General features: G+C 56.5%; 3 protein-coding genes across 4 annotated transcripts; 2 read left to right on the top strand and 1 right to left on the bottom strand.

Annotated features, from left to right (window-relative positions):
• Window positions 1-875: 875 nt before the first annotated feature.
• On the top strand, window positions 876-4,819 carry MAGIX (MAGI family member, X-linked). The gene is made up of 6 exons (XM_063083684.1): window positions 876-1,048; window positions 1,881-2,027; window positions 2,829-2,911; window positions 3,019-3,255; window positions 3,355-3,487; window positions 4,286-4,819. The coding sequence occupies exons 1-6, from the start codon at window positions 973-975 to the stop codon at window positions 4,591-4,593; spliced, it is 984 nt and encodes a 327-aa protein (XP_062939754.1). The 5' UTR covers window positions 876-972; the 3' UTR covers window positions 4,594-4,819.
• A 3,126-nt stretch (window positions 4,820-7,945) lies between these two features.
• On the top strand, window positions 7,946-10,837 carry PLP2 (proteolipid protein 2). Its single transcript, XM_063083840.1, has 5 exons — window positions 7,946-8,173; window positions 9,256-9,408; window positions 9,513-9,608; window positions 10,139-10,229; window positions 10,436-10,837. Exons 1-5 carry the CDS (start codon window positions 8,078-8,080, stop codon window positions 10,456-10,458), a joined length of 459 nt encoding a protein of 152 aa, XP_062939910.1. The 5' UTR covers window positions 7,946-8,077; the 3' UTR covers window positions 10,459-10,837.
• Window positions 10,838-10,878: 41 nt separating this feature from the next.
• PRICKLE3 (prickle planar cell polarity protein 3) lies at window positions 10,879-20,092 on the bottom strand. Of its 2 annotated transcripts, none has more exons than XM_063083838.1 (9): window positions 20,009-20,092; window positions 18,717-18,802; window positions 17,558-17,741; window positions 15,488-15,601; window positions 14,835-14,972; window positions 13,713-13,916; window positions 13,434-13,620; window positions 12,308-12,607; window positions 10,879-11,696 (listed from the first exon to the last, which is right to left on the bottom strand). In XM_063083838.1, exons 1-9 carry the CDS (start codon window positions 20,048-20,050, stop codon window positions 11,122-11,124), a joined length of 1,830 nt encoding a protein of 609 aa, XP_062939908.1. In that variant the 5' UTR covers window positions 20,051-20,092; the 3' UTR covers window positions 10,879-11,121. The 2 variants fall into 2 exon arrangements, with proteins under 2 accessions (XP_062939908.1, XP_062939907.1); XM_063083837.1 differs by having other exon boundaries at window positions 10,880-11,702.
• Between the last annotated feature and the right edge of the window lie 1,315 nt (window positions 20,093-21,407).

Raw genomic sequence — 21,407 nt, 5'->3', positions numbered from 1 at the left:
GTTGATCCATTCACCTACTGAGGGACATTTGGGTTGTTTCCAGTTATGAGCTATTAACAAATGCTTTGGATTGAATCGTGTCCTTCCCCTCAATTTATATGTTAAATCTCTAACCCCCAATGTGACTGTATCCGGAGATAGGGTGTGTAGGAGGTAATTAAGGTTAAATGAGGTCAAAGTGTAAGACCATAATCAGATAGGATGAAGAGTTCAAAAATGGTGCTGATGACACCCAGGTAAAGGGTTCGGATCCCCTCACTGGAGAGCTGCTAAAAACAAAACAAAACAAAACAAAAATTAAAGATGAAGAGAGAGATCTCTGTCTCTCTCACTCTGACTCAACTCCACGTGAGGACAATGCAGGAAGGCAGATATCTGAATCTGAAAGCCAGGAAGAGACCCCCCCCTCCAGGAACCAAATTGGCCAGCTCCTTGATCTTGGACTTGCTCTCTTCCAGAAGTGTGAGAAATAACGAAATCGTATATTTCTCATGTATAAGCCTATGTATTTTGTTATGGCAGGACAAGATGACAAAGACAAGAAATAAAACTGCTGTGAATATTCGTATACAAGACTTTGTGTAGATGTATGCTTTCTTTTAGGTTAAACATCCAGGAGTAAAATGGCTGGATCTTATGCGTACGTTTAACTTTTTAAGACAAGACATTGTCAAACTGTTTTCTAAAGTTGCTATACCATTTTACATTTCCACCAGCAGTATATTAGAATTCCATTTACTCCATGTCTTCGGCAATAGTTGGTTGGTCAGACTTTTAAATTTTAGCCCAGGGTCATCAGTTAACGGAGGCCGCGCTTAGGCAGAGGCCACGCGCTCCTGCCAGCCGCCAGGTAGGTCACCGAGCAGGTCAGGACGCCAGGCACGGGACCAGACGGCTTCAGTCGCCTGCAGGCCTGGGCGGGACTCCAGGTGAGCTCTCCCCTGCGCTCAAAACGCGTCGCTGGCGGTGGCCATGCGTCCACCTGGCCGACCACTGGCTATGGAGCCTCGCGCCAGGGGCGCCGCGAACACTACGGGGAGCAGAGAAGGTACGGCGGTGGGGTGGGGAAGGGAGGGGGCGAGGCCCCTGCCACCCTCGCCCCGCCTGTCTGCTCCTCACCTTTTCCTTCCGACAGGTGGTAAACAGAGCAGCTCTGGCGCCCAAGAGGCGGCGGCAGCGGGCAAGGGCCCAGCGACTGGGGATGGGCTCCGAGGTCCCCTACCCACACCCGAGCGGAGGGGCCGCGCACCAGACGTGGTGGTGGGGGCCCCTCAGGAGTCTCTGGGAAGATGTGCGGGAAGGGGTCTGCCCGCGGTCACTGGGGACACCTGGGCACTCAGGTTCTGCAGTGAATTAGGGGGCCCTGGGGATCTGTGGAGGGAGAATCTGGAGGTATGTGGGCCATGTGGGGAAATGGGGCCTCTGAGGGAATTCGTGGGGGTATCAGGGGTTGCCTAGAATATCTGGAGGGGGAATCGGGGGTCCCGGGGCTACGGGGTGCAGGCCGTGTTCTCTCGGGATATCTGGGCGAAGCAGGGTCCCCAGAGATTTCGCGGGGGGAGTTTGGCATGAGGATTACTAGGGGGCAGTCGGAGACCTCCAGAGAATTTCATAGGGCGTTCGGAGGTGTCCAGGACCACTGCAGTCAAATAAATAACTCCAGGGACATCGTGGGGGCAGGCGGGGAGCCACGGTCGTACCCGCGAAGGTCGGGGGTCGTGGGAGAGGAGAGGGACAGTCGGCGACCTCTGGCACTATCGAGGAAGTGGCCGGGGTCTCCGGGTATCTTGAGGGGCATAGCTAGGTCTTCGGACGCCCGGCAGCGTGGGAGTTCGCCGAGAGTGAGGGGCGGCGCTGACCCGCGCCTCTCTCCCCTGCAGGCCGCAGCCCTCCCCTTCCGGCGGGCTCCAGCGCCCGGCAGCTCCTGGCGCGGCTGGACGCGCGCCCCCTAGCGGCCCGAGCTGCAGCCGACGTGGCGGCGCTGGTACGCAGGACCGGCGCCACATTGCGCCTGCGCCCCAGGGAGGGTGCGTGCGGGGCCGGGCCTCCCCGGGAGGCGGGGTCGGAGAGGAGCTGGGTTCTGAGATGGCAGGCCCCGGGGCTGTGAGTTACTCCCCTGGGTGGGGCCAAGGGTGTGACTTGGCAGGGCGGGGCTCCGAGGGTGCTTCGAGGGGGCGGGGCCTTGGGATTATCCTAGAATATTCCTTCAGAGTTATTGCAGTTGGCGACTGCCAGAGAAGATTAATTGAGGGTGCTGGGCTGGATCGTTATTCCGGCCAGCGGGGCTTCAGACGTCATTTCTGAGGAGGCGGAGCCTGGAGAGTGCTGGGGGTGGGTAGTCAGCAAAGGGGCGGGCCTGGAATGCTTGTCAAGGGGTGGAGCCTATAAGTGCATGGGGTGGGGCTAGAAATGTCAGGCACGGGATGAGATTTAGAGGCTGATTAGAGGGCGGGGGCCTAGAATGTTGAGGGGAGGGCTAAGTCCTGGAGTAGCACCCTCCAGGGTGGGCCTCAGGGTGTTATATGAGGGGTGAGGCCTGCGTGTCATTAGAGGGAGGTAGGAAGGTCTGGAGGTTTATTCAAATTGCAGGGCCCAGGAGTATTTGTTAATAAGGTGGCAACAGGACAGTTATTCGAGTGGTGGGAGCCTTTAAGATTACTTCAGGGGGTGGTGCCGAGGTAGCTAAATGGTGGTCGAATATGTACTCATATATGAGTTGTAGATGCTAAGCAAGAAGATGAGTCTAGTATGTTAATTCAGGGAGCAGGGTCTAGGTAGTTTCCTTGGCGTTTCCCCTGATAGTCCTCTCCGCCACTTTCATCCCCCAGCCGTTAGCTTATTGGACTCTGCAGACATAGAGGTCACAGACAGTCGCCTGCCTCATGCCACTGTTGTGGAACGCCCGTCCCAGGTACCACCTTATCCTTCTATTCAAGGCCACCTGCCTAGGGGCTGGCTATCTATGTACCCACCTGCCTAGGGGCTGGCTATCTATGTACACCCGTGTCCTTACTCCAGCATCGTCGGTCAGAGAATCTGGGTACGTTTACAGCGCCTCCCCGAGTGACCCCGGGTAAAGCACGTTTTGCTTCAAAGCCGCCCCAGGCCTCTGGTCGGTTCTGTGTGGATCTGGTCCGCGATTCCGTAGGTTTTGGCCTCACCTTAAGTGGGGGCCGAGATGCTGCTGGGGACGCTCCACTGGCAGTGCGCGGGCTGCTAAAGGACGGGCCAGCACAGCGCTGCGGTCGTTTGCAGGTGAGCCCTAATACACCCTCCATTCGTAGGTGCTATCTCCACCTTTGTGGAAGTGCTCTCCATTTCTCCTTCCTACAACACTGCCTCGTGATCTTTCAGGCCGGCGACCTCGTGCTCCAAATTAACGGAGAGTCAGCGCAGGGCCTCACCCATGCCCAGGTCGTGGAGCGGATCTGCGCTGGAGGACCCCGGCTTCACCTTGTGCTCCACCGGCCTCTTGAGACCCACCCTGGCAAGCCTGAGGGGGTGGGAGGACCTCAGAAAGGAGATAGTGGGTTTCCCAGGGGCGAGGGGTCAGGGATCTGTGAGGAGAGGTCCACAGAGTGGAGAGGCTAGATCCTAGTTGGAAAGGGTTTGGTGGGATTTTCCAAGGGTCATGGTATTCTCAAAAGCAGGGACATGGAGGTGGGCCGGTCCCAGTATAGGAATTTCAGAGGGGAGGCTTTCAAGGTACTGGGAGGGGAAAGGAGGGAAGGGGTCTGGGGTAAAAGAAGATGTTCAGGAGGAAGGGTCTTAGTCCTCAGAGGGGAAGGTAGAGTAGGTCTTAGCTGGGAGGAGATGGAATGGGGATCTAGAGGATAGGGGGTCTAGTGCTGAAAGACTAGGGGGTCTAGTGCTGAAAGACAAAGGGTTCATTAGGGAAAGGGTTGGCGCTGAGCTGTGCCCCTCTCCCCTACAGGCCGCAGCCTCCTTAACTAAGGGAGATGGAATGAAAGAGGGGGGAGTCAGAGGTCCCAGATGTAAGGGGTTTGTTGTCCTAAGGTCAAGGTCGGGTTTGATTTCCTTTGGGGATTGTGGGAAATGATTTCTAGGGTTATGTCCTGAGGGGAGGGGTCTTGTGAGAGATGTCAGGGGTTATGAGAGGTGGTGCCAGTTCCTGAAGGGCACCTCCAGGCCTTGAAGGGAGGTTTCTCTAAGGGGTCTCTGTCTCCCGCAGCCCTTGGGCTCTCCTGTCCACCCTTGGCCAAGGGCCCAGGTTTCCACTCCCCATCCCACCACCCAATCTAACCCACAGTTCTGCCATCCCCAGATCGCAGCCCAGATCCTAGGGGGCTGGAGTTGATGAGGTCTGGCAGCGGCAACAATTCCCCAGTTCAGCACCCTCCATCCCATACAAAGCTCAAGACCCAGGGCAGCCCGGAGCCTGGTCCAGAGGCTGCGGCGGACAGCACCGCCATTCTTCTTCCTGAGCGCCACACGGAGGACCCCAACGACCGTATCCCCGGTTCCCCGGGGCCCTGGCTGGTGCCGAGCGAGGAACAGCTCTCGCGGGCCCTTGGGGTCCCGAGGGCTGCGCAGCTTGCTCAGGAGATGGCAGCGGGAAGGCGGAGGCACTGAGCATACATCAGACGACTCCATTCTCACTGGGTACGGCCCGACCTGGATCTTTCGTGCCTCTCCAGCCTCTTCGCACTATCATCGCCCCAAGAGCTTCCATTTGGTGTGATCCCCCCTCCCGCTGCACAGTCGATTGGCCCACACTCAACTCGCGGCGTCAGTGGTGCGGCCCTCCCAGACCCGCCAGCCCAGCGCTTGTTGGTTCAGGCGGGAGAGGTAATAAAACGGTTCCATCTAGTCTTGACTTGCCGGGTGCTCCCAGGCGGGGTGGCGCCGCACAGTCCGCCCTGTCAAGTGAGGGGGTCGTTACGGTTTCGAGGAGGGCCTCTTTTTGTAACCACCGCCAAGCTTCGTGCTGTTTCTTTCATGCTTGCAGATGCGTCTTTACTTCTGCCGGTCCTCAGTCCGGCGTACTTTCTCCCCACTCCTTTCCTCTTTGCCAACTCCTGCTTATCTCCCCATTCATTCATTTCACGTTTTTGGAGGTGTGCAGGGGTTCACACATAATTATTGTTCATGGCGTGGGGAATGCAGAGGTGGGCCTGCTGTTGTGGCGGGTGTGCCCCAGCATACCCACAGACCTGGCTCGGAATTTTCCAGACCCTCAGCTGACGTCGGGATAGAAAGGCTAGAAGCAGGGCGGCTTTCTTCGCCAGGAGCCTGCGGTCTCCCACTTCCGGCCTAGTCGGCCAGCTTTCGCTGGCATAGAGACTGCCACCCTCAGGGCACGGGCTGGTGCCCTGGAGCCCACTTTGGGGCGGAGCCGGGAAGGTGTGAGTCAGCCCCCCCCCCCCCCCCCCCCCGGGCGGCCCGGGCTAAAAAAAGCTGTTAGAATCTTTGGGCCTCGCCCCCTTTTTCCGTAGATGGTGACGAACTGCGGCTGGCCGGGCTTGTGTGCACATGCCATACGCTGGGCGTTCCCGGTCCCCAGAGAGGCCCAGAGTTTCCTCCAGCCTGAGAACAGAGCCCCACAGCCAGGGCTTTATATGGCCAGTGGGACTCCAACCAGAGTAGCCCTGAGGCAGGCTCTGGCTAAGACCAGTAATGTCCAGTCACCTCCGCTGTCACCACATCCTGAACACTCAGCCCCATCCCCCGAACGAAGGAAGCTGTGGTCTGCCAGGAAAGGGCAACTTTCGCCCTGATGGGGAGGGGGTGGGGAAGGGAGAGAGAAATTAAAGAACCAGTGAGCGAGAGCCCAGTGTGGCTATGGCGCTGGAGAGGAGAAAGTGACTGCAAAGCTGATCTGGATGCTGGAGTATGAAAAAGTAAAGAGGTGAACACTTGAATGATTGGCGCTGCAGACACTGTGGGGGAGTGTGCCGGCGCGCTTCCAGCTACCCCTGACTCAGAGCCTGGTGGAGGTGTGGCTTTACAGAAGTTAGGAAAGGGCTCTACAGCCCCAGTCTTATAAACATGGTCACACCCAGGAGACTAAGTATAGTAACCCCAGCCACCATTTACTTAGCCTTATCCCTGCCACTGGCTTTAATGCAATATTTATTTTCATGTAGTTACCAGTCTACTCAACAACCTTGATATATCCATTTCACAGAGGAGGAACGTGAGGTCCAGAGAGTGCAAATAGCTTGAGGGAGGGGGTTGAAGCAAGATTTAATCAATTCCTGATTCCCAAGCCTGTCCTCTTAATCTTATCTGCATTTGGCAAGTATTAATTGAATCCCAACTGTATACCTGCAGTGTAATAAGTACTGTGGAGAAGCTGGGAGAAGAAGACACGAAGATTTCGATCCTTGTGTAGCTGATGTAACGGGGGTAGACAGATGTCAGACAGGAAAGACAACAAAACGAATAAATAAAAGATAATTTTTAAAAAATTTCAGAGAGAAGTGAGTTACGAAGATAGTAGAAGGAGGTTATGTTAGGGGAGATGATGGTGGGCTGCTGGCCTCTTTGAAGACGAAACATTTGAGCTGAGACCTGAATGACTAGAAGCTGGATGTATGAAGAGGTGGGGGAAGGGAATTGACAGCTTTGGGAACAGCAAGAACAAAAGCCCTGAGATGGAGCAGGATTTGTCTTGTTCCAGAAACTCAGGCATGTCCTCACAGAGTTGGAAAGCACACACTCAGCACTGGGAAAAGTGTTTCATCCCTTCCACTATTTGATCACTCTTTCAGCAACTTGGGCTGAAAGAGAGGAGCCTCTTCCTTAGTTTTGAGGGGTCCTGTGTTGGGGGGGACCAGACAGGACCTTGGGTTGAACCCTCCTGGCCTTCTAGCTATAATTTTCCCCACCTCAAATGAGGTGAGAATAAAACCAATGTCCAGTCTGAAAAGTGTCCCTCAGCACACCTTGGGGATCCTGATTCCAGGCAACTACATGCATGTCTCATGCAAAAATTGAGGCTGAACCAGGAGAAATTACTTGCTAAGGGTAACACACTCTGCAAATGTCATCAGCTTTGTCACCCAGTCTTGCACTCCAGGAGCCATCACCTCACCTTGCCAACCTCCCAGCAACAAATTTATGCTCCTTTCATATTCCTCACCTAGGGATGGGTTGACTGACCCTTCTCCTCAGCACTGAGGACCAGGACTTCCCTGGGATTGCAGAGCACAGAATCAGACCCCGGGCTCCCTGGCTCTAACACTATAAACAGGGTCTGCTCCCATTTACTGAGCAGCTCGAAGCTCACCAGGCCCTGTTCTTGCTCAGTTTTTGCAGTGGCACGGCCTCATTCTTATCGCTGCTAAGAGGTTTATTATTCCAACATCCACGATCCTTTATCCGCAACTCCGGAGTCCCCAAAGCTCTGGAAACCGAGCTTTTCCCCACAATTTTGGAACCATTTGGCTACAAAACTTGACCTGACCTAACGAGGAAGAATTGTCAATCCTTACTTATCCTGCTTATTGTGAACATTCCTTGAGGAAATATTAACGTGTTTTTTTTTTTTTTTTTTTTTTTACGCGGCAGCCCCAGACCCTGCTGAGAGTGTTAAGAAATATACTGTATATGTACCAGGAAAACTTTATAAAATCCAAAATATTCCGAATTCTGGAAACATACCTGGCCCCGAGTCTTTCGGGTTTAACCAATGCCTCGGCTGTCTGCGGTGTTTTCAGCTAAGGAAACTGAGTCACTCCCTCCAAAAGCCAGATTCTCGCGGTTCTGAAGCAGCGCGGGGCACATTTGTATTCTAAAAAGGCGAAGGGTCTCGCCATTTCTGCGCCTGGTACTCGGAGCTGCCAAGCACCCCGGAGATGGGGCGCCCCGGGGGCTGCGCGCCGGCCGGAGTATCCCTGGCGGGCGAGGAGAGGGGCTTCCGGGGCGGCAGCCACCTGGCCCAGCCCCCTCCGGCCCCGCCCGCTTCTGCTCAGCGCGGTGATTCACTGCCTCCTTCGCCCCGGGGCCCCCCTTCCCGGCCAGTCGGCGGGCAAGACGGCTGGGTGTGCAGCGTCCTTGAACCCACGAGCGAGCGAGCAGACCCTTCGCGCCCCCAGGGACTCCTGCCCACGCCATGGATGATTCCGAGCGCCTCTCGGCCCCCGGCTGCTGGGCAGCCTGCACCAGCTTCTCGCGCACCCGAAAGGGAATTCTCCTGTTTGCTGAGATTGTGAGCGTCCAGGGCAGGCGGGTGGGCAAAGGCGGGTGTGGTGGCTGGACCACGCGGAACTGGACAGTCCAGAGTGAGGCAGGCACGTGGCCGGGGCGCTGGGCAGTGGGGCGCAGGTGGGGGAATTCGTGGCGGAGGCCCGAAACCAGGCGCGCAGGGCCAGTAGGTGGAGTTTGGGGAAGGTGGTCAAGAGCTGGTGACCCCCAGGGAGTGAGGCGAGGAGCCTATAATGCATGTTGAGGGGGGACTTCGTGGGGGCAGCCCGCGTGGACTCATCAGTGGACGCATCGAAGGGGTCCCGGGGGACTGGGAAGTGTGGGCTTCCCGTGGCAGGGCGTGGCGCGGCCTCGGCACTGGCAGGCGGGCTGGCAGCGCGCCCAGGGGCGGAGCCTGTTGGGGTGGGGCTCCGCGCGCTGGTGCCGCGGTGTAGAGCGCTCCGCTCTTCGCCAGTTCTTGCTCGCCCTTCTGGGGCCTGGCGGGAGGTCCTTAGCTCTTCGGGCCGCTTGGGAGCCTCGTTTTCCCACCCCTCTCAAAGTGGGCGCCGCCTTCGAGTCACTTGTAAAAGGGGTGCGGCGCCTTTAACGGAGCCCGGCCCCTCAGGTGTAACTCTCACTGCTTCCCAGAGGGGTTGCTGGGGTAACCGCACGTCCCACCCCCTCAAGGCCACGAAGGTGGCGCCAGCGGTGCTCACAAAACACCTGGCAGAGCCACTCCTCTCAGACCGCCCATATGCTAGAAAGGAAAAGGAGGGAAACTGAGGCAACCCAACTCTACTCCTTGCTTGTTGGGTGACCCTGGGCAAGCCACTTAACCTGTCTGTATCTCACTTTTCTCATATTTAAAATCAAGATGCTAAAAATGGTACCCAGCTGATTAGGTTGCTGTGATGATTAAGTGAATTAATACTTGTAAAGCTCTTAAAACAATGTTTACAACACGGTGAGCACACAAAAAGTGTTAAGCTATCATTGTGTGTCATTTTCCTAGTCCTGGTAGGCATCTGAGTTTGAGGCCCCCAATTTAAACCAATTCCCTCAGCCATGGGAGCTGATCAAGACCCCTTTTCTATGTCACCCCTCCAGATATTGTGCCTGGTGATTCTGATCTGCTTCAGTGCCTCAACACCAGGGTATTCCTCCCTGTCGGTGGTTGAGATGATCCTTGCTGCTATCTTCTTTGTCATCTACATGTGTGACCTGCACACCAAGATACCATTCATCAGCTGGCCCTGGAGTGTGAGAAAGGGGCCAACAATGGCGAGGCTGGGGAGGGGCCTGAGCAGGTGAGATTGCCCGGGAGCTCTGGACGCTCACCTCCCTCTTCTCCCTACATCTCACAGGATTTCTTCCGAACCCTCATAGCGGCGATCCTCTACCTGATCACCTCCATAATTGTCCTTGCTGAGAGAGGAAAACACTCCAAAATCGTTGCAGGGGTAAAGGCCGTGGCGGCAGCTCCAAAGCACAGAGAGAAGGGTTTGAGGATCCAGAGGCCATTTCTGCCTCTACTTCTGGCGGAAAGTGTGTGACCCACAGCAGGCCACACTTGCCCTCAAGGCTTGTAGGAGTGACTGGCCCGGGCCCTGGGTTTGCCTCTCAAGTTCATTTGTTGTAAAGGGCCATCCCTTGTTCGACACAGGGACCTTTGTGGGAAGTACAAACAGGTTGCCCCTTCATCAACACACTAGGCTACCATCTGCCAGAACTTTGTCTCAAATGTAATGGGGATGGTTCCCTCTATGTGTGGGGCCATGGTGTGGCTGCCCTGTGTTGAGGGGTACTAGGAGGGAGGGTGGGGTAGAATCCAGTTTCCAGGCCTTTCCCTGTGGCTCCCTGCTTTCCCAACCTGGGGCTTGAGTCGCCATCCTGCATGGGGCAGTCACTGGAGGTGGTGGATACAAGGAGGTAAGAAGCTGAGTAGGCTGACCACCTGATCCACCCCCCTCATTCTCATCCCGCCCCCCAGGTACTGGGCCTAATTGCTACGTGCCTCTTTGGTTATGATGCCTATGTCACCTTCCCCCTTCGGCAGCAAAGACATACAGCAGCCCCCACTGGTAAGTGTGTATGTGGCGGGGGGGCCAGGGGTGCTGAGAGGGCAGAGGAGAAAGGGAAAGGGATCCCCAAAGGTATGAATGCCAACTCTGTCCCTTATTTGTGCTTATGGTTTTTGTACCAATAAGTACTATAAGCCTCAGTATTCTTGTCTGTAAAATGGGCATGTGGATCCAGCCAATGCTTTCTTTTTCTTCCTCACCTGCAGACCCTGCAGATGGCCCAGCATAGGCAAATTCCCTTCATTCTGCAGCCTGCAAATAAGTCCTCCATCGAAGTAACTCCTCCTCGCCCCCAGAACAACACTCCCAGCCAACCAATTCCCAGCCCCCTATTGAGGTAAAAGTGCCTTTATTGGGAGAATTTTGTCTTCCAGCCTGCCAATCAACCCTCCTGGGCATGGCCACCTTTATGGGTGTATCTAGGTCCCCCTTCCTTCTGCAGTATCCAAAAGGAGACACCAGTTCTGCCTGGACCACGCCCCCATCTAAGCCACAAAATGAGGGAGGAGGGTACCCTAGACTTCAGGCCCCAGGTTGGGACCCACTCCAAACAACCTCCTCGGTGTGGGGTGGTTCTATGGAGGGATAAATAAATAATAATAAACAGATTGTTAAAGTGTGATAATGAATAAAGTGAACCTTTGATCAAATGTGGATAAATCCCAGGCATCAGGAGGGGGAAATGAGGGGGAAGGGGAAATGAGGGGGTGGGGGGCACAGCTGGAGCAAGGAGGCAAAGAAGCCAGGCCTGTTTTACAACAAATATTAAATTACTTCAAAAATACAAACAGATGAAGGAGGGAGGAAGGAAGGGGACTCATGACTTAGGTTGGGGAGGAGGATCATCATCTACAGTACTGGAGATCTGAGCCTCCTCCAGGACTGCCTGCCTTCAAGCCACAATGCAGTTCTTGTCTCGGGCCTGGCGAGGTAGTCCTGGGCGAGAGTTCCCAGGGAACGGTGGGGACGGGGAGTTGAAGGTCTCAGTTGCAGTGTCCTGAGCAGGCATGGGCCTGCACATGTGCGGGGGCAACGGGATGCGTTCCCCTAGGAATAAGCCGTCATCCTCTGAAGACTCGGAACTGGGGCTGGAGGGCGAGCTGGAGCATGATCCTGAGTCCGACCCTGATCCCAAGTCACATTGACGACGTCTGCTGGAGTGGCGGTGGTGATGGTGATGGTGGTAGCGGCGGCGGCGACGGCTGGGGGCCCTGGGTGGGGGACTGCGTGGCCTTCGGCGTTGGGCTGGGGGGGCACTCAGGGTCCGCCGCGGACCTCCCTCAGACACGAGAGGGTCGCGGAAACTGACGCGTGGGGTGCTCTGGCGACCGAAGGCACTATCGTCGGGCCGCAGGTCCGGCTGGCCGGGGGACTCCGGGGGTGGCTCAGGGGCGCTGCGGATCCCCAGCTCGGGCATGGAGTGGCGATGGGGGGCTCCTCTCAGAAAGCGGGAGGGTTCCTCGGGGCCTGCAGCTGGAAAGGGAGAGATGAAGCGACTCCCCTGTATCTACCCCCTCCAGTCCCCACCCACATGCCCGTTCCTGTGGGGAGGCCTGTGGAAAAGCCTTCTCCTTTCCCCCACCAAGACTGGGGAAGTGGGAGCAGGGGTCGCGGACTGGCAGGGAGATGGGGAGTCCGGGAAGTATGAGGTCTGGAGCAGGCTCTGGGTGGAGAGACGGTTGGAAGTAAGAACGCAGAAGGAGCAAGACAGGATTGGTGTGTGGGGCGTGGCCTCGGATGGAAGGGGCGTGATGCAGGCTGGAGTAGATTTAGTTTGTGATAGAATGAGGGCGGGGCCTGAGTGCAAAGACAGGAAAGGTGGAGGAACTTGGACTCAAGCAGGGACAAGTCGAGGTAGGGACGGGCCCTGTACAGAAGCAGGGCGGAACCAGGGTTCACGAGGGGGGTGTAGTTTGGGCTGGAGACCAGGCCTCGAATGGTGTGGGGAAGGAGGTTGGGCTGAGCTGCAGGCGGGGCCAGGGATGCTTCAGGTGGAGGGCCTCGGCGAGTCAAGGGGAAGGACCAGAGTTGAGCGGGTGGCGGGGCTGTGGCTGGGCATGGCTCAAGGGTTCGCTCACCAGGCGCTGACTTGGCGCAGGTGCCCTTGATGGCGGTCTCGGACGTCCCCTCGGCAGCAGAGAAAGAGGCCGTAGAGGCTGCGAGCGGTGCGGTGACCATGCCCGCGCTGCAGCTGCGACGGCCAGGCCCCGGAGCAGTGGGTTCAGACCCAAGGCTGCAGGCTCGCGAGCAGAAGATTAGGCCACGGCGTGGCAGGAACGGGCGGCCCAGCAGGGCACGCCCGCAGCGACTACAGCAGAAGCAGTGGTCTGAGGCATGCCAATGCTGGCCCTCGTAAGCCATCTGGCCCTGGTCCAGACCTGCAGGAACCGACATAAGGAGGAAAACTGAGGCAGAAGCCCCAGACATACCCCCACCCCACCTGAATGGGGCACTTCTCAGGAAGAGGTGGGGAATCAGATGCAGTGTACCCCGAGATGCCTTCCTTCCCCCTCCGGAATGGGGCCCTTCTCTGGAGAAAGCAGGAAACTCGAGGTTTGGTCCTCACCCCATAGTTCCTCATCCTCCTCCTCTTCTGGAAACTGGCTAGCAAATGCTTCCCTTCCCCGGCCCCTTTCTTTTCCAGGGTTCCCCCTTCCGGAGTGCGGGTGGGCACTGGACTAAGATGTGGGCCAGGCTTAGACATTAAGGGATGGCTTCAGGTGGAAAGAGAGTGGAAGGCTGAACATGAAGAAGAGGTCTGGGTGGTGGGGGCAGAGCTTAGAAGGTAGGGTGTGGCCTTGATGGGAAAAGAGTGGGTCTTAGAGGGTAGGATATAGCTAGAAGGTAGAAGGGAACCTAGACTGATGGAGCAGTTGGAGAGAATAGGGCATAGCTTAAGGTAGTGGAGGCTAGGCTTCGAGGGTAGCCCTGGGGGCTGGGAATTAGAGGGAACTCTGGAGGTGGGTCTAGATGCGTAGTGGTGGCCTAGTGTTGTATAGGTGAGGTTTGGAAAGTACAGCATAGCTGGGGATGCTGGGTGTGGGACTTGCAGGGAAGGGTACAGGCCTATGGTGCTGGAACTCTACTTAAATTATAGGGTATAATGGGGGATAGGGACTGGCGGACAGGGGGAATCCTGGTAGGGTGGGGCTGCAGCCCAAATGTCTATCCATCCTGCTGTCCAGTCCCATCATGTTCACCCACCGATGTGCTCCCCACAGCCATCACAGTACTCCGCATGGCGGGCCTCGTAGCAGGCACAGCAGTGGGGGCGGCTCTGACGCATCACGTAGCGTTGCCCTGCCAGTGAAGCTTCACATTCGAAGCAGCAGAAGTGGCCCATGTGCCAGTGCCGGCCCTCAGCCTCTGTGCACTCAGGGGAGAAGATGATCTGGAGGGCACAGGCCATAAACAGCTATCAGAAGGGCCTGCTCCCAGCCCTGCCCACCCTCCAGTCCCACCCCTGGGCAGGGAGCCACAAACCTCATCACAGGCTTGGCAGCGCGGGCGCAGGCATTCAGCATGATGGCGCCCACAGTAGACCTTGCCAGCATGATAGAAGTAGATGAGGTCAACGAGCAGTTCCCGGCATGTGGTACACACGAAGCACTGTGGGTGCCAGCAGGTGCCCAGGCCTGCGCGGCTGGCAAACACTGCAATGTCCCCACCTCCGATCTGCTTCCCACACTGCCAAGTGCCAGACAGACACCGTCACCATTGCCAAGATAGTAAGATGGATGGGGTCAGCCAAGGCATGTCACACTTGGGCCTTCTTCATGGTGAACCTTTGTGACTTGCCACACCCACGGGGTAACTTTAAGACAGGCTCTGACTATACCCGATGGTGGGGAGGGGGCTTAGAGACTGACTCCACTCATAGGAGAAACCATAGAGATAGGCCCTACCTGTTGTGGGTGGCCTTGCAGGCAAGACTCCCCCATAGTGGGGTGAGGAAGACATAGAGACAAGCCAGCCCCAGTGGGGGAACCATAGAGATAGTCTCCACTCACTGGGACCTTAGCAACAGACCTCAATTAACAGTAGGATCTGGGCTGTCCAGTTAGCTCAGTTGGTTATAACACGGTGTTATAACACCAAGTTCAAGGGTTTGGATCCCGGGCCAGCCGCCAAAAACAAAGCAAAACCAAAAAACCAGGAGGATCTAAGGACAGGCCCCACCCACCAGGGAGGGCTTTGGAGACAAATTCCACCCACCACGCTCGGGGGACAGGCCCTGCCACTGTGAGCCAGTTCTTAAGGACAAGTCCCGACCACAAGAGGACCAGAGAGACAGCCTGCGCTCCAAGTCCATTGCATAAAGAGGAGGAAACCATAGAGAAGGTACACTAGAGCTTCCTTAGAGACAAACTGCTCCCAACGGTGGGATCTGAGGAACAGTCCCATCCACCAGGGGCCTCTAGAGACACACCCCGTCCATCGGGGGTCCTTAGTGACAGTCCCTGCCTAACACTGAGATGTGAGGAACAGACCTTGTCCACCAGAGGGGACCCTAGAGAAAGTCCATTGATATTAAGTAGCCTGAGAGATGAGCCCTACACCCCAGGGCTTGGAGCAAAGTCACTGTTCCCTGGAAGAGGTCCTCACCTCCTCACAGATGGCCCCAGTGATGGTCACTGGGAAGATGCGCACGGTGCCACGCCCCAGATTCTCCCGCTTTCGCTGCTGGCTGAAGGCTCTGAGCTCTTTCTTCTCCTCTTCCTCCAGTGCCGTGCAGTACTGTGCCTGGGGGAGGTAGGGGTCTTCCGGGCTCCTCCCCTGATACCTGCCCCTGCCCCTGCCCCACTTCCAGACTTTATCTATGCTCAAAAACTTCACTTCTAATGGCCGGCCTATGGCTCACTTGGGAGATCGTGGTGCTGATAACACCAAGGCCACGGGTTCAGATCTCTATATAGGGACGGCCGGTTAGCTCACTTGGGAGAGCGTGGTGCTGACAACACCAAGTCAAGGGTTAAGGTCCCCTTACCGGTCATCTTTTTTAAAACAAAAGAAATTTGACTTCTAAGCCTTTGTAGAGATGGTGCCTCCTGCTTGAAATATCTACCCCTTACTTCTTTCAAGGCCCAGCTGTGGTTTTGCCAAGGAATGGCCCCTGATGGCCTCTGCCTGTCCAGACCCCTCACCTCAGATCAGCTCACCTTTCCTCCTCTGCCCCTGCCCCTTTCTTTCCAGCTGCTCTGCATTTGCCCAGGCTGTGCCCCATGCCTGATAGGCCCTTCCTGTCTTCTCTCTCTCACCTCACTGTCGTGTGGGGGTAGCTGATGCAGCAGCTGCTTGATCCTGTATTTCTCTCCAGGACTGTTGACATAGGGGACCTTGTCCTCTGGAAGGCAGCTGAAAAACTGGTATACCTGGGAGGACATGGGGGGTGGGAGAAAACAAATGAGATTAGGGGTGAGTTGGGATGCAGTGAGATGGTGGGTCCCTACTTCCTTGAGAAAATTAAAGTCATCAGAAGGGAACTTCTCCTGACTACTCCACCACCTCTCCTTCTTAAGGTCTGGATCATTTCCCTCAGCTCCCAAACACGCTGAGAATTCCCTCATGTCTTGACCCCACTTCCCCCTCTGGCTGACACTCCACTTTTCTCCTTCCCTTTACAGCAAAATTCCTCAAAAGAGTTGTGAGCACCCGTGCACACTCCACTTTCTCTCTTCCCATTCTCTCTTGACTCTACTCCAGTCAGGCTTCAGCACCTACCTGCCTCCAAAGCGATCAAGGTCATCGATGATGTCTGCATTGTTAAAATCATTGTTCAGGTCTCAGTCCTCATTGGACTTGACCCATCAGTAGGACTGGATCCAGCTGATCACTCCCTCTTCCTGGAAACGCCTTCTTTACTTGGTTTCCAGAATACCATATGGTCCTGGTTTTCCTCCTACCTTATTGGCTGTTCCTTCTATGTCCCTCTTTTGGTTCCTCCCCAACTAGCTGACCCCTAAATGTGGGAGGGTCCTAGGGCTCAGTCTTTGGTTCTCTTGCTTCTGTCTACATTCACTCCCTTGAGAACTGCATCCGACCTCATGACTGTAAATATCATTTATTGGCTAATGTGTTGCAAATACATATCTCCAGCCCTGTGACCTCTTCCTTAAGTTCCAGGCAATGTGGCCACTTAGATGTGCAACAGGCATCTCAAACTCCACATGGCCAAAACTTAGGCTCTTACCTCTCAAACCGCCCCTGCCTTGGCCTTTCCCATACCAGTTAACCTGCCCATCCTTGGGGTCATCTTTTACTCCTCTCTCTCTCGCCCCCACAAGCAAATCTTCTCAGTTCTACTTTAAAAATATGCCCAGAATCTGGCCACTTCTCACTACTTCCACTGGCAGCAGCACCATCAGTCACCTGGACTATTGCAGTGGCCTCGTCCTCACTGGTCCCCTGCTTCAACCTCACTCCTACAGGCTGTTCTACACTCAGCAGCCAGAGGGACCTGTTAAATCATAAGACAAATCATGTCGTTCTTCTGCTCACAACCTTCTTGTGGCTTCCCCCTCATTCAGAGTCAAAGTCAAAGGTCCTCTCCGTGGTCCCTGCCACCTCTGTGACCTCACCTCCCAACACTGTCCCCCTCACTCTCTGCTCCAGCTGCACTGGCCTCTTCACACATGTCAAGTGCACTCCTGCCTCAGGGCCTTGGCATTACCTATTCCCTTTGCCTGTATTGCTTTAACCTCAGATATCTGCAAGGCCCACTTCTTCACTTCCTTCAGGGCACCTAGAACATTAAATTCTCATAGAGGCTTACCTGGACACCCTATTTACAATCCTAGAATCTCTTTCTGTCTCTCTCCTTCCCCACCCTCCTTCCCTGCTTTTTTACTGCAAGGTCCTTACACCATCTGACATATATTTATTTACAGATTTGTTTACTGACAGTTGCTTCTTTTGGGAATCTAACCTCCATGTGGGAAGATATTTTGTGTTTTGTTTATTGCTGTGTCCTCAGTGCCTGGAAGAGTGTCTGACATCAGTAGGTGCTCACTATTTGCCGAATGAACTAATCACCGATGAATGATGAATCACTGATCAACCACATGGTGAATGAAGTGCTGGGATAAAGCCTGAGGTAAAGGATGGAATAGGAGTGGGGTGAACAGGGCCAAGAAACTACCTGGTGATCACTCAGGGTTCCTTGTGAGGTGTGGGGGGCTGACCACTCTCGATTACAGAGGAGTCAGAAGGACACTCAAAGTCTGACCACACACTTTAGTGTTGCCCCAGAAATAGGGTCCTACCCGAGCGTGCGTGTATGTGTGTGTGTACCCACTGGGAGCAAGAATGGGTGCCCAGTCTCTGGTCACCTGCTCAGGCTTAAGGCCCGGGGGCACCCAGGCATATTCCTCTGATGCACAGCCCGAGTCGTCATCGGAGATGGAGTGGCGCTGGAAGTCTGAGATTAGCCGACACATGATGCGTTCCAGGTCCACAGGCACCGAGTGCACTGCGTGCTCCTCCCGCGGGCATTTGCAGTGCTGGCAGATCTTTCTGAGGGGGCCGGGATGGAGGTCAATTACTAAGGGGTTGCCCACCCAGACCCCTGGGCAGCCTAAATCCAACTGAGGGACAGGGACATGCAGATTTTCACTACCAAAGGGCTCTGAGCGGGAAGGGATTCTGGGCCTAGGGGCGGGGCTGACAGGAGGTGGGGCTATGAGCCAAGGTCTGGCTGTGAGCCTGTGAACAGACAGGTCATGGGTAGTGCGGTGCTGGCTGGGAGGGGCTCGGCTTCCAGCTGAGGGCAGGGCTGTACGACAGGGTCCGAGGGCATGGCTGTGAAATGGTTGTGAGCAGGATGTGAAGGGATGGGGCTGTGGGATCCCAAGGACACCCCCTAACCTTTCAGCTCTGGGACTTGGGTCAGACTCTCCCGGGCAGCGGGCCTGAGTAGGGGCGGGACTCCAAGACTGAGATTGGAGTTATAAATCTAGGGGTTTCCCCCTCAGGAGAGGCTCTGGACTTTGTGGGGGAACTTTCCCTAGAGGCGGGGCTCTGGCCTGTGATGAGGCTCTGAACTTGTGGGCAGGAGAGCTCTGAGCCTGTGGATAGGGCCTAAGTCTGCGGCTGTGTCTGTATGAGACTTTTAGGGTGCAGGCCTCCAGTAACAGGACAGGACACTGGGTCTGGGAGACGAGTTCTGAGCCTAAGAGTGGGGATGGGCTGGAGGTCAGTGGGCAATGCACAGCACCCAGGACCAAGGATCTCTCTAGGAATGGGACTCAGAGGCTTGGGGAGGTTTCTTCTGGGGTTGAGGCTGTGTAGTCGGTGGAGCTGTCCTGGGAAGAGACTCTTGGGAATGAGTCAGGGGCGGGGCTCCGAATCTGAGAGTGAGGCTCTCAATTGAGCTCCCATCTGTGGGCGGAGCCCAAGCCTAGGGGCTTGGCCTAAGCCAGCGGGGAGGTGTGGGGGGGTCCTTTGAGAGTGGGGATCTGACAAAGGTGAGGTCCTTGGGGAGTCACTTACCTCCAGCCGTGCAGCAGAAAGCCGGGGCACTGCTCCCTGCAGGAGTTGCAGGGCTGGCCCCGGTCTGGGTCCTCTGCCTCCGGAGGCTGTAGTGGGGTAGGGGCAGATGCAGGGCCGGGCGAGGCGCGGGAGCAGGGAGGGAGAAGTTAACGCCCGCCCCTCCACTCCAAGGCCTGCAACTGCACGCTGGGGCCTGTCCCACCAGGGCAACGCTGGGCAGGCTGGGACAGCGCCCGGAGCATGGGGGAGGGGGACACAACTGAGGCAGAGGCAGGGCAGCTGAGGCCACCTCCCTGTATGCCCCCTTTTCAGGGAATTCCCCTCCCCAGGCCGGCCTCAGACCCCAGCCTCGGACACCTCCCACCAGCCTCTTATCACTAGAGGCTTCAAACACCTCCCCCAGAATTCCGAGTACTCTCCCCACCAGAACACATAGTCCCTAATCTGGGCATCTCCTTCCAGGCCTCATCCTTGTCCCTCCTCCACACACGAGGCCAGCAGCACTCCAATTCCACACGGTAGGAGACTGAGAACCCATCTTTCTCTGGGGTCCCCACATAAACCCTGCTCTTCCCTTCAGAAGCTCAGGAGCCCCTACCCCAAACCCTGAGCTTCACCTCCTCATGCCCAAAGAACTAGGGACCCTCCCCCAGGATCTCAGGAGGCCCCTGCTCCATTGAGAAAACTCCACTCCAAGAAACCTTGGCCTTTCTTTATCGCTCATATCCCAGGGCCAGTTACTCCTCTGGACCACGAAACTCAGCCTCCATTTTCCCCCATCAGAAGCCCCCTCCAAAGGAAGAGAGAGACCCTCCTGTCTAAGAAGTCAAAAATTCCGTGGCTCAAGTGGAAGCCTGGAAGCCCTGTTTCCCCAATTCCCAGACCCTCCATCCTCAGCGTCCGGCATCCCAGGAGTATAGGCTCCCATCCCTCAGTCCACCTTCCCCCAACGTAGGGTGTCCCTTCCCTCAGAAACTCAGGAGGTCTCTGCTCAACCCAAGACCCCAAGACACAATCTTTTGGCCCTCAGAATCCCCTCCCCACAGGAGATGAGCGCGCACCAGGTCCCCGGGGTGCTGATAAAGGTGTGCGGAGAGGTGATATGGGCCAACAGATCTACATGTTTCTTCATCCACACGCCTCCAGCAGCCCCAACCCCTGGGTCTGGGAACGCTGGCGACTGGAATTCCCAGGCCCTTTGTGGGACGCCTCCTCGTTATCCCTATCCCCTGCCCTCTCGCCTGGGCCTCAGTTTACCCCCGACCCCCATTGCTACCCTGAGTCCCGCTCACCACACGCCCAGAGCGGCGCCTCCGCGACCCGCGCGCGAACATGGCGCGCCCGGGCAGGGTCAAGCCGGGCCGGGTCAGGCGAATGGAATCCTTGCCGGCGTCAGGCCACCGCGCGTCCGGCCTGGGAGCTCTGTTCCGTAAACCTGACACCGGCGTGGGAGGAGCGCGCCCCGCAGCGCCCGCCCCCGGGCCTGTAGTCACTCGGCAGCCAAGGCGCCCCCTGCCTTGAGGTGAGCTGCACGCAGCCTAGGGCGCCGTTCGGGAGAGCCCCTGCCCTCCCACCCCGGGCCGGAGCCGGGTATCAGAAAGCACGGCCACCGGAACCCAAATGTGCCACGTGGTTTCTCACGGGACATTCTAGGGCTTCAGGGCTCTGTAGTGGATGAAGGGGAACTTGGAGGTGGCAATCTGGTTGGAAGGGGTGGCGCGCTAGGGTGCCTGTATTGACCGTTCGTGTCGATTATCTTGGATGCTCATTTGGGGAGAGGTTAAAGCCACTTCTTGGCCTCCTCCCCACAGGTGAGGTTGCTTGGGTCTGTTTTCCTCGGACGAATGTTGCAAGAATGGTCCCCAAGAGGAGGCCCTCTTTCTCGCTCCCTCCCATCCTTAAAGGCCCAACTGTTGAGCCCCTTAAATCCTGAAAAGTAGATCTTAAAGCCTTCCCTCCCCTGCCCCCATTTTTCCCTCTCCAGTTAGATGTCCCCTTCCATTAAGCTCAGTTCCGGAGCTGGGAGGCTCTCCTTTGCGCTCAGTCTCCGATTCGCCTCGGGGCTGGGAGGAGGGGTCCCACGCGTGCAGTCAGAACTCAGGCACCCGGCCCGGGGTCTTAATTAGGCATGCAGGCGGCGGCGGTCGGTCGAGCCTTTCATCGCGGGCGCCGGGGTCCTCCCCCCACTTCCATTACTCACATCCCTGTCACTTCCCGCCGTCCTTGCCCCAGGGAAGAGCCGGGGATGGGTAAAAAGGGAATGAATAAATTAATTAACTAAGGAGTCACTCTGGCGCCCCACCTCCTGGCCTTGCTGCCTAACCGTTCTCCCGGTTCTCCAGCTGGGGCGGAGGCAAGGAAAAGGAGACAGAAGGGTCTGAAGAATACGGAGGGGGTTGGGCAGGGTGAAGTCTCCTTGTTAAGTATGGGGGTCCTATTCCGACCCCTTGGGGATTTGGGGAGGAGGCTCCACAAAGGCTGGGAAGGGCTTGGTTAAGGGACCAGAATTAGAACCAAACCCTAGAAAGAACTGGGCATTTGGTGGCCAGTAGTGAGACAGCGAAGAGATACTCAGAGCGTGACTTCGAATGATGGCAGGACAGGCTTCACAGAGGAGGCGGCTAGTTCCGACTCTGTGGGAGGGGCCTAAAATGGTGCGGCACCTTGAACGGCGTTCAGCAGGTCGGGGGC

The sequence above is a fragment of the Cynocephalus volans genome, chromosome X, assembly GCF_027409185.1.
Source record: "Cynocephalus volans isolate mCynVol1 chromosome X, mCynVol1.pri, whole genome shotgun sequence".
NCBI lineage: Eukaryota > Metazoa > Chordata > Mammalia > Dermoptera > Cynocephalidae > Cynocephalus > Cynocephalus volans.
Note: the sequence above shows the minus strand (reverse complement) of the source record. Positions and strands in the feature narration are given on the sequence as shown.

Bases quoted from the DNA above. Each gene is read 5' to 3' on its own strand.
- MAGIX (XM_063083684.1), top strand. From the start codon at position 973: ATGCGTCCACCTGGCCGACCACTGGCTATGGAGCCTCGCGCCAGGGGC. The intron at 1,049-1,880 runs GTACGGCGGTGG...TCTCCCCTGCAG, and splicing joins CACTACGGGGAGCAGAGAAG to GCCGCAGCCCTCCCCTTCCG. The intron at 3,256-3,354 runs GTGAGCCCTAAT...GTGATCTTTCAG, and splicing joins AGCGCTGCGGTCGTTTGCAG to GCCGGCGACCTCGTGCTCCA.
- PLP2 (XM_063083840.1), top strand. From the start codon at position 8,078: ATGGATGATTCCGAGCGCCTCTCGGCCCCCGGCTGCTGGGCAGCCTGC. The intron at 8,174-9,255 runs GTGAGCGTCCAG...TCACCCCTCCAG, and splicing joins TTCTCCTGTTTGCTGAGATT to ATATTGTGCCTGGTGATTCT. The intron at 9,609-10,138 runs GTAAAGGCCGTG...CCCGCCCCCCAG, and splicing joins ACTCCAAAATCGTTGCAGGG to GTACTGGGCCTAATTGCTAC.
- PRICKLE3 (XM_063083837.1), bottom strand. From the start codon at position 20,050: ATGTTCGCGCGCGGGTCGCGGAGGCGCCGCTCTGGGCGTGTG. The intron at 17,742-18,716 runs GTAAGTGACTCC...CGGCCCCCTCAG, and splicing joins TTTCTGCTGCACGGCTGGAG to AAAGATCTGCCAGCACTGCA. The intron at 12,608-13,433 runs GTGGGTGAACAT...CGGTTCCTGCAG, and splicing joins TGGCTGTGGGGAGCACATCG to GTCTGGACCAGGGCCAGATG.